Genomic DNA, 18,126 nt, shown 5'->3' with positions numbered 1-18,126 from the left:
TAGTTACCCGATGTTTACCCTGGTTACCAGTGAAGACATCGCTGGATCGGTGTCACACACGCCGATCCAGCGATGTCCACGGGAGATCCAGCGACGAAATAAAGTGCTGGACTTTGTTCAGCGACCAACGATCTCCCAGCAGGGGCCTGATCGTTGGTCGCTGTCACACATAACGATTTCCTTAACGATATCGTTGCTACTTCACAAAAAGCAACGATATCGTTATGTGTGAAGGTAACAGTTGTGGACAATTTAGGTACAAGTTAGTGGTTAAGTTCACATAGAAGAGTGTATTTCTGGTCCATATGTTATCTGTGTGTGGCAGCACACGGACCAATGCAAGTGAATGTGGTAGTCCTGCTGGATATTTTTATGGCAGGACCAATAGTCCATGTGTAAAAAAATAAAAATAAAATTGTATCCTGTACTACTTGGATCAAACAAAGGCAAAAAAATAACCCCACAGATGTCACACCGACACCATCCGTATGGCATACGTTTTTGACAGATCCATTGAAATTATTAACATAGGAAACTGTATTTGGCCTTGTATCATTTTTTTAATTATTGATGTATAAAAACTGATGTCCTATGGATATCAAAAGTCATGTGATCAAGAACGTAAATGTGCTTCAATATATGCGATCAATGCTTTTAAAAAGTTTGCCCAGCATCCATAACAATGTTTAATATTTATTGTTAAAAAATAAAACGTACCAATTAATGTTATTGATTAAATCTGCTCAGATTGCGTTTCATCAGGCACAAGCAGTGTTGCTGATGTGGTGAAGAGGGCCGACCATCAGTCTATTAGCAATCAATAACTTCAGGTTTTTACAATTATTAACTAACACAGTATTTTTCCAGATGGACATTTCCTTTAATAACCGGGCACTGCTGTAACTGATAGGCCAGAACAATATCTCCGACAAATAATATATATCTGCAAAGTGCAAACATATGAGAAGACTCAAGAGACACTAATGTGAAAGCAATTACTACTACTGCATTACCCTCATAAAAAGGGAAGTGAATATGTATCGTTAGATAATGAAATATCTGATGATTTTCTTATTCTACAGTATTAAAGCTACAGCACAGAGAGAGAGCAAGAAAAAAAAACAATGTATTATAATTTTCTGATCATGTCATGATACATTCAACCCATATTTGAAATTAACTACCGTATATTCATTAATAAAGCCGGCGCTGGTTTACTCACTAAATTATAGTTGCTAACGACAATCAGAGATTGCAGAGCATGTATCATCCAAAGTGTCCGAGGAGACATTTTTCAACATTTCAACCCCAGGCCGCAAGTTGCTCGTTCTACTGCGACCAGTCTCAGTGGTCTAACGTGCTTACTGCTGCGTCTCCAACATTGTCTCCCAACAAACACATCTGAAAATTAATTGGTCGGCCATAGCAAAAGGAGCTGCCAGCAGCGGATCTTGATGATTTGTGTACAAAATTGTATTCAGCAAGGTACAACATTCATGCCATTAAAAAACCTCATCGATAGCTGCCAAGGCGAGTACTGTTGAGATTTCTAAAAACAAAAGAGGAAAAGGAGCAGCACAACCCCCCACACACAGAGAAAGTCCCAATTAGCACATTTGTTCCAATATAGCAGTCCGAGAAGGAGAGGGAGGTGCTATTTGCATGAAAAAAGTCTATGTAAATCCAGCGTAACAAGAAAGAATTGCAAATGCACTCACCGACTGCAGTTCAAGGTGTTTATTCAGACACAAAGCAAGGCATCTTCACGGCACAGGGGAGAGGGAAGTAGCCAGGGAGAGTGCGGCAGACGAGACGACGGCCGTTTCGCGCTACACAAGAGCGTTTCTACGAGCGTTTGAACGGTGTTGGACCCGTAGAAGCGCTCTTGTGTAGCGCGAAACGGCCGTCGTCTCGTCTGCCGCACTCTCCCTGGCTACTTCCCTCTCCCCTGTGCCGTGAAGATGCCTTGCTTTATGTCTGAATAAACACCTTGAATTGCAGTCGGTGAGTGCATTTACTGTTGAGATTTCTGCATGTGGCGTTCATTTTTGATACTCAATAAACTGAGATGTTTTGAAATTGTTTCATTTTACTCACATTTGGGTAATATTAACATTTCCAGAATTTCACCACTTTGGTGTAACAATTTCAGTGTTGAGGAGTGATAGGTTGAACTCGATAGACTTGTGTTCTTTCAACCTTAACATTTCAAAACCTTCCCTTTCCAACGCTTACTGGTCACGGGTGGCTGTCTACTTTGTAGAGTTGTCTTGACACAGCCCTTTACAACATATATTTATTTGTATTCCCTGGAAAAACCTAAAAGATGTGTGCACCATTAAGGGGATACTAATGCTAGAAGGGCATGTTCACACATCAGATGAAGATCCAATGTCTTTGCATGGAGGTCTTCAGTGTTACCAACCCATATATCTCACAGGCCACTTATAAGGCGTTCACGTGCTATAACCCCCGTCACTGTTTCCTCAAACCGCTCTCTGAACAATTAAACCAACATGTATTTATGGCAAAGGAATAAAGTTTATGCCCCCATTAAACACCAGTATTATCGCTATAGCAAAGAGGGTAGCATGACCCAACCATGACGTGACACGACCTTGAGGGCTCGCCTGCTCCCCCGAATTGTCCTAGGCCAGCCATGCTGCCTTCCATGCCCCACATTTGGCCGCTGAATCTTCATCCGACCTTCTTGACTACCATAAGCTCCCATCCCTCCAGGTGCTAGTCCATCCCTGCCATAAGCTGTGGGGGTCTCACCATGATCCACCATTGAAAACCGCCCTTACCAGGACTGCAATGTCCCAATCCGGTCTCACAAGTAACAGGCTTGGGTGGGTCCTTGCCTTCTGGGATGGCGAGTGCTGTGTGAACCCCACCTATAAGCACCTACCACTGCTCCAAATCTGAACCTTGTTTTTCCACCAGTCCTCCCCTTTTATACATGAGGCAGGTGGACAAAAGGCTACGTGCCCACCCAGCTAGACCCCCATGCACCCAACACTGCACAGCGCCATCTCATCCCCTTACTATATGGCGATCATTACACCTAACACTAAACCCCACCATGTAGCCTGGAGACAAGGACCCCCATAGGTCTCCCTGGAGCTAATAACAGGCCCTGGTCTCTCAGTTTCCCTCTCTGCAGCTCTGAAACCTGCACTGAACTGTTATGTAGAGTTTTGTGCACATCCAGTCACAGAACCAAAGCTAATACTGCTATGGCAACCTTCCCAGTGTAACTGGCCTGCACTGGGGTGTGAAGGGCATTGTGGAGACCACTTATTAGCAGACACCTATGGGCACAGACTGGCACATTGGGGGCATATGTGTGAGTTGTGGTGGGCACTGCAGTACGTCACATTATCTACTGCTCAGATACTGTGTCCATGGACGTGACACTAGCAGTTCTCTGCACAGCTGGAGCCGTAAAGCGAGGGCGAGTCTGCTGGAGTCGTAAAGCGTGCACACTGTACGGCAGCAGGAAGAGGAGACACGTGTGTGTTGTGCCGGCGGTGACCGGAGCAGTCATGGCTCTGTACCAAACTGCGGCCGGGATCCTGGAGAAGCTGCAGCGGAAGGAGGGCGCTGTGAAGACCCTCGTGTATGACAGTGGCTACAAGGTACAGGCGGGAGTGTGATATGTGGCCATGTATTGGGGGGTCTACACGTGGTGGTACGACTGCTGCCAGTGGGGGGACATCAGCAGGCCCGTGTGCTTAAAGGGGTATTCCATTTATAACAAGGTATAGGTAATAACCGCATGATCATGGGGGTCTGAGACCCCCATGGGCTCTTCTAATGGGGGAGGTACATAGGGGGCATGGAGAGGGCGGTGATACGGTTTTCACAAAGGGCCACCCTGGTTGGTAATAATGCAGTGCTGGACGAGCTTTAACTTCTTAAAGGGGTTTTCCAGGATCATACAAAATTGGCCCTGGGGTATCAGAAGATGGAGAAATACCGCTGACTGCACCATCACTGTGGTGGTCACCGCTGCTCCAGGAAGTGATGGTGTACCATGTGACCGCTGCAGCCAATCCTTGGCCTCCGTAGGAATGTGCAGCACATGACTGCCAAGGCCAGCGAGACACAAGCTAGTGATGGGCAGGTCCGCTCCTCTAGATCCTAAACGGACCCTCACTTCAGAGTGCACTGCTGGCACCACATAGGAAGCCATCCAGGCTGTGCTCAGTAAAGCAGGGTTCACATTGCATCAATGGCAATGCACTGACGGGATCCGACACAGTGTCACTAACGCTATGTAACAGATGCGTTAGCGCACCCATTGACTGCCATTATGTAGCGCATCGCTAACGCATGTCATAATCGGAATGATGTGCCGTCATTCTGTGATGGACCCTCGGACACGGTCTGCAGCGTTTAGGGGTCCGTCACCGATAGCATAGGTGGAGCATCTGCACGATCGCATTACGCGATCTTTAAAAGGCAGTAGCGTTGGTGCAGTCCGTTTAGTGCATGCGTTGAACGGACTGCACCAATGCAATGTGAACCCAGCCTTCGGTCCATTCATAAAGTGCAAGTGGCTCTCATCCTTCACATATAGGGTCCGGCTCATTGTGCCCACCTGTTCGCGAATAATAATCTTTATTTTTATGACCCCATCTAGCTAAACAAAGAAAAGCAACTCTTGTGTGCCCTCCAAAATACACCATATGTCACTGCTGGACACAGTCAAGAGTGGGCCCCCGTGCAAGCACAGTACATGGGCCCTTGAGACCCAATAGCTCATAATGCACAATCCCACCTTCTTTGGAGGTAGAAGTGTCCCTCTCGGGCCCCTGTGTGACTTCCAGAATGCACCAGTAATATGGCCATCCTTGCTACATACATTTAAAAACTATTAAAGAAGTTGTCCAGCCATATGGTACAAGTCTGCAGTCACACTGTGTGACTGCAGACTTGTGAATCCTCACATCGCACTCGATCAATGTAAGTGCACTGTGCGAGGCCGGACACGTCAAGTCTGTATGTGGCCAATCATAACCGCCTGCACCAGGGAATCCTCACAGCATGCAGAGCCCGAGATGTGAGGATTCACAAGTCTGCAGTCACATAAAGTGACTGCAGACTTGTAGCCTAAGGTCGGACAACCCCTTTAAAACCAACAAGAAATTCCCCAACCGGGTCCCACATAAGTAAGGTGACCTGGATATCTGCGGCACATGCGGGTTACCTCCATGTCTGACTCCTTTCCATTGCAAGACTCAGTATTTGTCTTGCCCTTTGTTACTGCACCACTATTGCTCTTATCCCGTCAGTAGCTTGTACTGTATGTTGCTCCTTCTCTAATTTAACCCTTTTCTATTTTCCTCTTGGGTACATTTCATTATGGCTGTGGTTCCTGGAATATATTACAGGGTCCCCATGTTTAGGGTTTGTGTCCTGTTCACACTGTATGGGACTGGTCGGGTAATTTTGTTGCTGGTTTTGTTTGTTTTTTGTGTTACTTTGATGCTTTCTCACTTGGTGTAGACACAGTCCATATGTGTATTGCCTGGCTCTGTGCCGGTGTTACCGCATGCAGTACATGTATAACACCCAATGGTTATTTAGTTGTGTTCATCCTTATTATTAGTTTCTTTAGGACGGGGCCACATGTGGCCGAAACTCCGACCGCTGTGGTGCAAAGTGATGCTTCACAATTGTCCAGCTATGGCCTGTTGTGGGTAGATGGAGCTTTTCAGCATTCGGGTGGAGACCTAGACCCCCACTCACCTTCCACACATTTGGTACTATCTATTATTTAACCCTTTAGTGACCAAGCCTGTTTTCACCTTCCTGACCAGGCCAAATTTTTACCTTCCTGACCAGTCTCGCTTCACGTGGTAATAATAATTCTGGAACACTTCAAAGGATCCCAGTGATTGAGATTTTTTTTTTTTTGTGACACATTGTACTTTGTTAGTGATACATTTAGGTCCGTAAGTTTTGCGTTTATTTTGGTGAAAAATTAGCAATTTTCAAACTTTCAATTTTGATATCCTTAAACAGTTAGTCATGCTGTACAAAATAACTAGCAACATTTCCCGCATGTCCTCTTCACATCTGCATCATTTTATTATGTTAGAAGGGTTTCAAGCTTTTCAAGACCTTTACAAAACCTGTTTCTTTAGGGACCTATTCAGATTTAAATGGCCTTTGAGAGGCCTATATATTGGAAGTGAAACAACCTTAACCACTGCACCCCTCAAATACTCAGAGGGGGCCCACTACACTGTATTATGCGCCATCTATTGACACCTTTTAAGTATTTTTGCGAGTGGCGCTATCGCTGCTCGCTCGGTCTGCATCATGTGACCCCGGCTGCAGCCGCCAGTGACGTCCGCTGATATCACGTCAACGTCCGGACTCCTCGATTCCCCGAGACATCACAGATAGACAGCAGTACAAGAATAGTTCTTATTTTTCCGCGGTTCACTGTGCGGTATAAGTGATGATGACTTTATTCTTCTGGTCGATGTGATTCCAGGAATACCAAAATTTATATTTATTTAATGGTTTGCTGCTATCACACCGTAAAAATGTTTTTTTTGTTTTTTTTTTTTATGAAAAATGATCATTTCTGATATTCTGAGAGCTGCAACTTTTTTATTTTTTGCCAGAGCTGTATGAGGGCTTATTTTCTTGCGCAACGAGCTGGAAATCTATTTAACATTTTTTTTATCGCTTTTTATTCAGATTTTCCATACACAGAATGAACAAAAACCAGCAATTTTGATTGTTTTTCTATATTTTCTTTTGCGCAGTTCACCATGCAGTTAAAGTGATAAGACCGGGTCAGTACAATTACAGCAATTCCGGATTTATATAGTTTTTTTTTATGCTTTGCTACTTTTACAGACTAAAAACAATATTTGTTATTTCATCGCAATATTCTAAGAGCTGGAACTTTTTAAAAAATTTTTGTCGAAGAGCCATATTTGCACTTGTTTTTTGCAGGACAGTTTGGCATTTTCATTGATTCCATTGCATTCATATGATTTTTTTTTGTCAGTATAATGAAAAAGTGACATTTTTGGCATGTGTTTTTTTTTTTTTTTTTACAGTTTTGACCATACAGTATAAATAGCATGACCTTTTTATAGCTTGGGTTGTTGCGGATACGACTATACCAGTTATGTGTATTTTTTTGTTTATCTTTGTTTTACCACAAAAGGATGCGTTTTTAGTTGCAAATCTGCTTTTCATGATTTATTTACCGTACTTTTTTACTTATTTTATGTATTTATTTTTTTTTCTGTTTACTTTTTCACTTAAGGCTAAAGCTAAGGCTTTAGTTATTAGTCCCACTGTGGGACATGAATATTTTTACTTTGATTGCTGAACTGATACATCGCAGTGCCTGAAACCTGCCAGTGAGTCACTGACTCTGCCTGTAAGGGTATGTTTCCACAGAAACGATGCGGATTGGACGCTGCGTACATCTGTAGCGTCCAACCCGCAGCGGCCAGATGTCACAGCACAGTGGATGGGATTTGAAGAAATATCATGTCCATTATGCGTGCACCGATGCCTTCAGCTTCCCTGCGGAGACGGACATGCGGCGTGTCTTTCTAGACCGCAGCATGTCAATTTATCTTGCGGAGACGCTCAGTCTCCGTAAGATAAATTTCCCGTCCAATGTATAGGACGCAGTGATTCCGCACGGTTCAATGAGCACATGCGGAATCACCTGCGTTCAAAAGCCGGTAACATAGTAACATAGTTAGTAAGGCCGAAAAAAGACATTTGTCCATCCAGTTCAGCCTATATTCCATCATAATAAATCCCCAGATCTACGTCCTTCTACAGAACCTAATAATTGTATGATACAATATTGTTCTGCTCCAGGAAGACATCCAGGCCTCTCTTGAACCCCTCGACTGAGTTCGCCATCACCACCTCCTCAGGCAAGCAATTCCAGATTCTCACTGCCCTAACAGTAAAGAATCCTCTTCTATGTTGGTGGAAAAACCTTCTCTCCTCCAGACGCAAAGAATGCCCCCTTGTGCCCGTCACCTTCCTTGGTATAAACAACGCTTTGGACGGAGCGGACATGTGCTGAGTCCAAAGTGTTGCCGGTTCCTGACCGTAGGAACATACCCTTAGACCCAGCTTATAGCAGGATCTAGGAGGCCACCATATTCTGGGGTCATCCAATGGCCTTGACCATGGCACCGATCGGCACCTACGATTGCAGGTGGGCAATCCTGTCAAAGGAGATCTTTTAACCACTTGGATATGGCTGTCATTATTGACAGTGATATTTAAGGGGGCAATCAACCCAAATAAGGTCCAAAACCGTCCGGGGTCAATGTCGCAGGGTGTCACCTGTCATGTACAGCTCTCACCCAAGGGAATTTTGCCTGCTGGGGGCGCTATTTACTTATGAGGGAATAAGGCCCCTTAACGACCGCCATTTTAATGCGTTTTGGCAGTCATGAAAAGGTTAGCAAAAATAAATGGTACTCTTTAATTCTTCCAAAAGACTCAAGTGATTCTGTGATCTATTGCTCCATGTGAAGTACAGCTCTTGCAAAAATTAAGAGACCACTGCAAAATGTTCAGTTTGTCTGATTTTTCTCTTTATACGTATATTTTTAAGTAAAATGTAAATTGTTCTTTTATTCTATAAACTTCTGACATGTCTCCGAATTTCCAAGCAATAATTTTGTATTTTTTTTTTCTGAAAAGGAGAAATGGTCAAAATTGCAAAAAAAAACAACAACAGTGCTTTCAGACCTCAAATAATGCAAAGAAAACAAGTTGATAATCATTTAGAAACAACAATACTAATGTTTTCACTCAGGAAGAGTTCAGAAATCAATATTTTGTGGAATAACCATGATTTTTAATCACAGCTTTAATGCGTCTTGGCATGCTTTCACCAGTCTTTCACACTGCTTCTGGCACAAAAATGTAAGCAGTTCTTCTTTGTTTGATGCCTTGTGACTATCCATCATCCTCTTGATTACATTCCAGAGGTTTTCAATGGGGTTCAGGTCTGGAGATTGGGCTGCCAATGACAGGGTTTTGATGTGGTGGTCTCTTAATTTTTGCCAGAGCTGTATGTACAGTCCAACCGTCAGTCATCTTGTGTTCTCGTCTGCTCGGCAATAATGCTTCCTCATTCCCCCTAGAATGTGCGGCAGTTGTACGCCCTGCTCTGTCAGACGCTGCGCTACACCTCCGTGATTGAAGAGATCATCAGAAGTTCAGAGCTGCTTCGTGGATCAAAGAAATTGCCGATGAACTTGGCTACAGTAAGTAAATAAAACTTCAGTCTTGGGCTACGGAAGCTGAACTACAACTTAGAATCCTAGAATGTTAGAGTTGTAAGGGACCTCCAAGGTCATCGTGCCCAATCCCCTGCTCAATGCAGAATTCACTAAACCATCTCAGACAGATGTCTGCCCAGCCTCTGTTTGAAGGCTTCCATTGAAGGAGAACTCGCCACCTCTTGTGGCAGCCTGTTCCACTCATTGATCATCCTCACTGTCAAAAAGTTTTTTCAAATATCTAATTTGTATCTTCTCGCCTTTCAGCATGGTGTCACCTGAACCCTATTTCCTATGGGCTCGGTACACCGAAGCCACTAACTGCTGTTTTCACCAAGCAGCCGCAGCATAAATGGGATTTTATTTATCGGCCATTTAAATAAATGGCCAGCCAAGCCAACCGTGAACCATGCTGAGTGTTCTGTAGTGGGAGCTGGTCTTCATACACCCTGTCTGCTAGGACTGTTGGGGGCCCCTGCTGTGTGATGAATACATGTGCTAGAAGAGCAAAGACCGGGGGTCACAGTTGATGTCTATGGAATCATGTGTGGTCAATGGCTTTTGTCTTTCCATCTCAGGTGCTGGTTTATGATTTGCTTTTTGGGAAAGGACTTCAGTGCGGAGGCCGATGGAAATCAACAATCCTAGCACAACGAGCAAGACTACATGCCGAGCTTGCAAAACTAAAAGTCAAGAAAAAGGTCAGCAGCAACCAGGACTTGGTGACATCAATGGGTGGCTCATCTGACGGTACGTAGAGAAACCTTCCACCTGCAGGAGCCATTAAAGAGGTTGTCTGGGCTTTTGATAAAGGAATGACTGCCGGCTTGTGATTCCTTACACACTGCAAAACGCACGCGGTCAGGATTCTCCAGGTCAGAGCGGGTGGTCATGTGACTACAAGTATTTGCATTCTTCCAGTCACATTCCAACTAGACGTGCTTGGCTTTGTTCAGTTCCCTCGTATTGAGCGAGGCCGAGCACGGCTTTGTTCAGTTCCCTCGTATTGAGCGAGGCCGAGCACGTCTATTCGGCACTTCACTTCAGGAATGCAAATCACATACTTGCGGTCACGTTCCCGTCCGTTCTTGATGGCAACACTGGAGGATCCGGACAGCTGGGATGTCCGCTATAAGGATTCAGAAGTCTGCAGTCGCGTAAAGTGACTGAAGACTTTTATCAAAACGCCAGACGACCCCTTTAATGTCTATGATGTGCTATTTAATGGTTTCTCTCTTAGGTCCTGTTTTGCCACGATATGTACGTGTGAACACACTGAAGACCTCCATGGATGATGTCATAACTTACTTCAAGCGTCAAGGTTATACCTACCTTGGCAAAGCTCGCAGGTAAGCAGCCAACATGGTATATTAATAATAACCGTGAATCGTCAGTGGTACATTCTGGGGTCTGTGCCAGGGCTTCTCCCTAACATTTCATCCACCACTTGCGCTGATACGGAGCTATTCTGTCCTCGGCTAGACCACAGCTAGTGACCTTTATGAGGATATGATTATAGATTGATATTTTCCTCTGTAGTATCCAGGAACTGATAGATTTTGGACAGAAATCTGGGAAGTTGTTCCTCCAGGATCTCCACATCCCAAACCTGCTAGTTTTTCCACCCAGTACAGACTTTCACAAGGACTCCTTATACACAGCTGGCCATCTTATATTGCAGGATAAGGTGAGCATACCCCTGCTACATCCATAAGGAGAACTTGTCGTCCACTCCAGGCACGTTACTAACAAAACTCTGCTTCTCCAGGCCAGTTGTCTCCCAGCGTTGCTTCTGGATCCTCCTGTGGGGGCCTGTGTCATTGATGCTTGTGCTGCCCCTGGGAATAAAACTAGCCAGCTGGCGGCCATAGTACAGAACAAGGGGTAAGCGAATCCTGTGAGTGATGTGTGGATGGACCCCTACAGTCTGGTGCAGCAGACCATTGGGGAGTAGACTAATGCATGGTTTCGCTGCCATTGGTGCGCTTTAAAACCATTTATTTATTCCAGAAAAGTTTTTGCCTTTGACCTGGACACAAAGCGTTTGGCAACTATGAGTACGCTGCTGCTGCGTGCTGGAGTCACCTGTCAAGAACTGGCCAATGTGGACTTCCTGACAGTCGATCCGAGCGAACCAAAATATCACAAAGTCAGTCACCTCTTGGTGGATCCATCGTGTAGCGGATCAGGTAATTCGTGACTTTTCTACACATATGAGGCATCAGAGTCCATTTGTAATGATGAGTATTATTTAACCACTTAGTCACAAAGCTAATTTTGACCTTAATGACCGGGCCAATTTTTACAATTCTGACCACTGTGACTTTGAGGTTCTAACTCTGGAACGCTTCAACAGATCTCACTGATTCTGACACTGTTTTTTCGTGACATATTGTACTTCATATTAGTGGTAACATTTCTTCGATATAACTTGCGTTTATTTATGAAAAAAATGGAAATTTGGTAAAAATTTTGCAATTTTCAAACTTAATTTTGGTGCAAAATAGTTAATAGTAAATTAATAACATTTCCCACATGTCAACTTTACATCAGCACAATTTTGGAAACATATTTTTTTTTTGTTGTTAGGAAGTTATAAGGGTTAATAGTTGACCAGCGATTTCTAATTTTTCCAACGAAATTTACAAAACCTTTTTCTTTCTTTTTTCTTTATTTATTTTTTAGGGACCACCTCACATTTGAAGTGAGTTTGGGGGTCAATATAACAGAAAATACCCCAAATGACACAAAATCATATTCCAGAAGGTTATTAACCCTTCAGGTGCTTCACGAGAGCTAAAGCAACGTGGAAGGAAAAAATGAACATTTTACTTTTTTCACAAAAAATTTTACTTTGGAACCAAACTTTTACATTTTCACACGGGTATCAGGAGAAAATGGACCACAAAATTTGTTGTGCAATTTTTCCTGAGTACGCTGATACCCCGATATGGAGACATGTGAAGGTCTGCCACCATTGTGGATGTGATGTGGAGACATGTGAAGCTCTGTCACCACTGTGGATGTGATGTGGAGACATGTGAAGGTCTGTCACCACTGTGGATGTGATGTGGAGACATGTGAAGGTCTGTCACCACTGTGGATGTGATGTGGGGACATGTGAAGCTCTGTCACCATTGTGGATGTGATGTGGGGACATGTGAAGCTCTATCATCACTGTGGATGTGATGTGGAGACATGTGAAGCTCTGTCACCACTGTGGATGTGATGTGGAGACATGTGAAGGTCTGTCACCACTGTGGATGTGGGGACACGTGAAGCTCTGTCACCACTGTGGATGTGATGTGGGGACATGTGAAGGTCTGTCACCACTGTCGATGTGGAGACATGTGAAGGTCTGTCACCACTGTGGATGTGATGTGGAGACATGTGAAGGTCTGTCACCACTGTGGATGTGATGTGGGGACATGTGAAGCTCTGTCACCACTGTGGATGTGATGTGGGGACATGTGACGCTCTATCACCACTGTGGATGTGATGTGGAGACATGTGAAGCTCTATCACCACTGTGGATGTGATGTGGAGACATGTGAAGCTCTATCACCACTGTGGATGTGATGTGGGGACATGTGAAGCTCTATCATCACTGTGGATGTGATGTGGGGACATGTGAAGGTCTATCACCACTGTGGATGTGATGTGGGGACATGTGAAGCTCTATCATCACTGTGGATGTGGAGACATGTGAAGCTCTATCACCACTGTGGATGTGATGATGGGACATGTGAAGCTCTATCACCACTGTGGATGTGATGTGGAGACATGTGACGCTCTGTCACCACTGTGGATGTGATGTGGAGACATGTGAAGCTCTGTCACCACTGTGGATGTGATGTGGGGACATGTGAAGGTCTGTCACCACTGTGGATGTGATGTGGGGACATGTGAAGCTCTGTCACCACTGTGGATGTGATGTGGAGACATGTGAAGCTCTATCACCACTGTGGATGTGATGTGGGGACATGTGAAGCTCTGTCACCACTGTGGATGTGATGTGGAGACATGTGACGCTCTATCACCACTGTGGATGTGATGTGGGGACATGTGAAGCTCTGTCACCACTGTGGATGTGATGTGGGGACATGTGAAGGTCTATCACCACTGTGGATGTGATGTGGGGACATATGAAGGTCTGTCACCACTGTGGATGTGATGTGGGGACATGTGAAGCTCTGTCACCACTGTGGATGTGATGTGGAGACATGTGAAGGTCTATCACCACTGTGGATGTGATGTGGAGACATGTGAAGCTCTGTCACCACTGTGGATGTGATGTGGAGACATGTGAAGGTCTGTCACCACTGTGGATGTGATGTGGAGACATGTGAAGGTCTATCACCACTGTGGATGTGATGTGGAGACATGTGAAGGTCTGTCACCACTGTGGATGTGATGTGGAGACATGTGAAGGTCTGTCACCACTGTGGATGTGATGTGGGGATATGTGACGCTCTATCACCACTGTGGATGTGATGTGGGGACATGTGAAGCTCTGTCACCACTGTGGATGTGATGTGGAGACATGTGAAGCTCTATCACCACTGTGGATGTGATGTGGGGACACGTGAAGCTCTGTCACCACTGTGGATGTGATGTGGGGACATGTGAAGCTCTGTCACCACTGTGGAGGTGATGTGGGGACATGTGAAGCTCTGTCACCACTGTGGATGTGATGTGGAGACATGTGAAGGTCTGTCACCACTGTGGATGTGATGTGGAGACATGTGAAGGTCTGTCACCACTGTGGATGTGATGTGGGGATATGTGACGCTCTATCACCACTGTGGATGTGATGTGGAGACATGTGAAGCTCTGTCACCACTGTGGATGTGATGTGGGGACATGTGAAGGTCTGTCACCACTGTGGATGTGATGTGGGGATATGTGACGCTCTATCACCACTGTGGATGTGATGTGGGGACATGTGACGCGCTCTGTCATTACTGTGGATGTGGAGTGCAGTGACTGCTGCTTTCCACAGATGAGGACACTGCTTCCAATACTGGAGTGATGACTGAGGTTGGCGCTTGGCAGATTACTGACAGCCAATGAGTGTGCAGAGGGCGGGGCTTGACACAGGTTGGGCGGTGCCAGCTCTAGCCGTAAGGTTAGATAATACAGCACAGGAGTTTGGTAGAGTCGCATGTAAAACAAAGTGTGTGCAGGGAATGAAGTGAAATTCAAGAGGAGCGAAAGGCAGAAACAAAACAAAAAAATATATAGGGATGTTATATATCAAAATACAGCACAGATCAGCTTAAAAATTGTATTTCAAGGTCAGACAACCTCTTTAATTTTTATTTATTTTTTTAAGATGCTCAGAAAATGTTTTTTTTCATTTTAGGACCTAAAGTGGCCGATATTTTTCTCAAAAACAATTATACCGTCCTATATAGTCTTCTCCCAATTGATTATTAACATTCTTTTAAAGGGATTGTCCAGGACTATTTTATTTTCTTTACTGTGACCCTAAAAACTAAAAGATAGGTAGTTGCTAACAAAGGCAACTCCCTGCCTGCTTTACCCAGCGCTTGCTCAGACCGGTCACTGTCCTGTCCTGCTGACGTTTCCACTGCTTCACGTCAACAGAGCAGCTCTTCCTTTTCCATTCTGATTGACATCCGACCTCCCGCGGTCAGTCTGGTACTACGTCTGAGTGTTCTCCTTAAGCAGGCCTGACGGCAGAACCTCTGTGCTCACATTATAGTCTATGGCCCCGTCGGCGCATAAATCCATATCCAATTTTGTTGGGGTTTCGGATACATGCCCCGTTTTCTGAACGTGCAGAAAAGCGCAGTGTGAAAATACCGTTAGGCCCATAGTAAGTAAATAAAATGGTCCTTTATAATCCCTTTAAATATCACATGAATCCTGCTTTGAAGACTTATGGCTGCATTTTAATTAGGATGTAGAAGTTTTTAAAATTAAGATTTTTTTTTTTTTTTCAAGCAAAAAATCCCTTCAGGAAACTTTTTTTTTTATTATTTATTTAGGAGTTTTTCTTTTCCTGAAAAGTTTTCTGAAGCGGTTTTGGAAAGAAAAAAAAAATCTCCTGAAGTGTTTTTCGCAGTCTTGGACAATGCGAATCTAGATGGGAGAGGTTTCTTAACAGGATCAAAGACATGCACTCTTGTTTTTCCACCAGGTGCTTTTCAAAACCTCTTCAGAAAAATAAAAAGCTGCTCATATTTTTTTTTTATATATAGGTAAGTGAAAGAGTTTTCCAAAGGTTTTTGAACAAGATTTTGGGAAGAATCCACTCCACAATACTCCATGTGCACACAGCCTTACATGTCTCTTTCTTGGACAGTTTTTTTTTCATGGGAAACATTGTTAAGGCTATGTACACACGGAGGGCCCAATCAATCAGGGTGGGCATTGTTCACGCCCGTCCAGATGGGAAGATTTTCTGGACTCAGACGCTCCTGATTCATTAAGAGTTGCACACTTTTTAAAGAATCCAGCTTGGTCTGAAGAGAGACACGCGCCTCTGTGTGCACAGCACCACAATTCCTCATCCAGTCCTTGCTGGAGTAAGAATTGCAGTGTAGCCAACACTGTAGGTCGCCATGGATTTGACAAGCCGCGATCGCCATGCTTCCATCCCGTCTCTGCCCAATTTGACAGAACTGGGTGAAAATGGCATGAGAACACTAGAAGTCGTAACATTTTTAGCACTGCCTCAAGTTACACCAAAATTCTGTGACTTTTCAAAGGTTTTTATGCTGATTTAATAGCTTTACTGAATCGGACGCTTGGTGTGTTTGCTGAATTTTCAGAGCTGAAACTGAATGAAAACTCAGTTTTTGGGAATTTAGAGATTTGGAGGAGGATTTTGCGAGTTTCTGCTTCAAAAACTCCCAAGAAATACTGTGTGCTTATCTTAACAGGCAATTTTACATTTCTCAGGCATACCAGATCAGATGAGAGTCCTCACAGATGAGGCAGGGTCTGAAAAGGAAGCGAGGCTGCAGGCCCTGTCCGCCTTCCAGAGACGAGCGCTGTCCCATGCTCTGCAGTTCCCATCTGCGCAGCACGTCGTCTACTCTACCTGCTCCGTGCACCAGCAGGAAAACGAGGATGTGGTAAAGGATGTTCTAGAGCAGCACCCTGACTTCAGGTACCTTGTGTGTGTGTATGGGCTCCACTGCTGATATTCCCAATCTGCTGGAATCTTACAGTATCACATCCTTGTCTCTTACAGGTTGGTTAATGTTCTCCCCTCATGGCCAATGCGTGGACTGAATACATTCCCAGGATCAGAGTGCTGTCTGCGCGCCTCTTTGTCAGATACACTGACAAATGGCTTTTTTGTGGCGCTATTTCAGCGCAGGAGCCCTGAAGAAAAAAGGTAGAAGAAAATAATGTGTTGTGCCATTTTCTATAACTGTTTATCTCTTTTAATAGTGATATTCTATTTGTAGCCGTGGATCAGTGCAAGCGTTGTGGTGCTACAAAGTGATTGCATAGTAACCTTCAGTGTATTCTAAACAGATTAGTGTCATGATGTCGCAGCAGGGCTGTGGAGTGGGGGCGCGCGCGGGGCTGTGGAGTGGGGCCGCGCGCGGGGCTGTGGAGTGGGGCCGCGCGCAGGGCTGTGGTACACAGTCAGCCAACTTCTCATAGCACATAGGAGAGGGAGGATGGACCCTGTAGCACTGAGGAAAAGCAAATGCTGCTGGGAAATGTAGTTTTATTAGTGTAAGAAGAGAAATGCTCCTTCGGCTATGTGAAGTTGGATGCACAGATGGGCTGGTAGTTAAGATTATTTGTTTTTCTGTTGGCGTGTATATGAACAATAAGTATTCATTTTATTGCACTTTGTGAAAGCAATGCAATTGTAGGAATAACCCTTTTAGTATCTTTTTTATATATGCAGAATTTCCTGCACCTCTAAAGAGCTGAAGCCAGCGGGTGTACGGGTAAATGCCTCCGATGGAGAGCATGAGAATAATGAGTTGGTCCAGTCCAAAAGGAAATCTGAATGCATCAGTCAGGATTCAGCGAGCTGCACAAAGAAAAATCGCAAGAAGAAGAAGAAACGTAAAATCGACCAGTCCTAATTTTTTTTTATATGCTAATGTATGTATGATTTTGAGACTCATAAAAGAAAAAAACAAACAAACTTTACATGCAATGTTGTGCTTAAATACTTCTAAGGGGCATTGGGAGTCCAGTGTCTTGTTGTTGGTCTTCTGTCTGCTTCGTATTACACCTTAATAGCTGAGCCTGCATCATACATGGTGGGTGCTGGCTGTATTTAGTCAGTGCCAGACTGGACAAAGCACTGCCAAATCGCTGCCGACCAATGGCTGCACAATTGTGAAAAACTATCATGTACCAATTGGACATAGCGATGGGCGAAGTTTCATCCGCATGCTATAAAAAAAGTGAGTAACTCCTCCAAACAAAAAAAAATAAAACAAGTGTGAACAGGTACAAGCTTTTACAACTATTCAATATAACCAAGAGAATGTGGCTGCACTCTGAAATGGTCATGTGAACCTACTTTTATCAGCGACGTAGCTAAGGGTTTCAGCTCAGTGGGCACAACTTCTGAGTGGGTCTGTAACCACTCCTCCTACTCCGATGGGTCAGGTAACAACCACTGACGACTTCCACTAGAATTGTTACCTTTTTAACCAAAAAATACCAGCAAAAGTTAAAAAAAAGTGGTGTATGTTAGAGGTGAAGCCCCATTGGGAGCATAATTTCAAGGATATAGAATCATGTGGACCATTTTACACAGTCCAAGGATGGTCATGGAAACGAATATGACTTAAAGGAGTATTCCCATCTCCGAGAT

At 44.4% G+C, this 18,126-nt stretch overlaps 2 protein-coding genes across 2 annotated transcripts in view; both read left to right on the top strand.

Moving 5' to 3' along the window:
- The window catches only part of TRIM50 (tripartite motif containing 50), a 44,701-nt gene extending 43,966 nt beyond the window's left edge, over positions 1–735 (top strand). The window contains exon 8 of the mRNA XM_069761389.1: positions 235–735. The gene's annotated coding sequence lies outside the window, so the exon portion shown is untranslated. The remainder of the gene's footprint in view (positions 1–234) is intronic.
- A 2,710-nt stretch (positions 736–3,445) lies between these two features.
- On the top strand, positions 3,446–17,450 carry NSUN5 (NOP2/Sun RNA methyltransferase 5). Its single transcript, XM_069761387.1, has 10 exons — positions 3,446–3,641; positions 9,162–9,284; positions 9,878–10,049; positions 10,540–10,648; positions 10,839–10,986; positions 11,068–11,183; positions 11,310–11,488; positions 16,230–16,440; positions 16,525–16,671; positions 17,200–17,450. Exons 1-10 carry the CDS (start codon positions 3,549–3,551, stop codon positions 17,381–17,383), a joined length of 1,482 nt encoding a protein of 493 aa, XP_069617488.1. The 5' UTR covers positions 3,446–3,548; the 3' UTR covers positions 17,384–17,450.
- Positions 17,451–18,126: the final 676 nt, after the last annotated feature.

Source organism: Ranitomeya imitator, chromosome 3 (genome assembly GCF_032444005.1).
Source record: "Ranitomeya imitator isolate aRanImi1 chromosome 3, aRanImi1.pri, whole genome shotgun sequence".
NCBI classification, from domain to species: Eukaryota; Metazoa; Chordata; class Amphibia; order Anura; family Dendrobatidae; genus Ranitomeya; species Ranitomeya imitator.
This window is presented reverse-complemented; position numbering and strand designations above follow the sequence as displayed.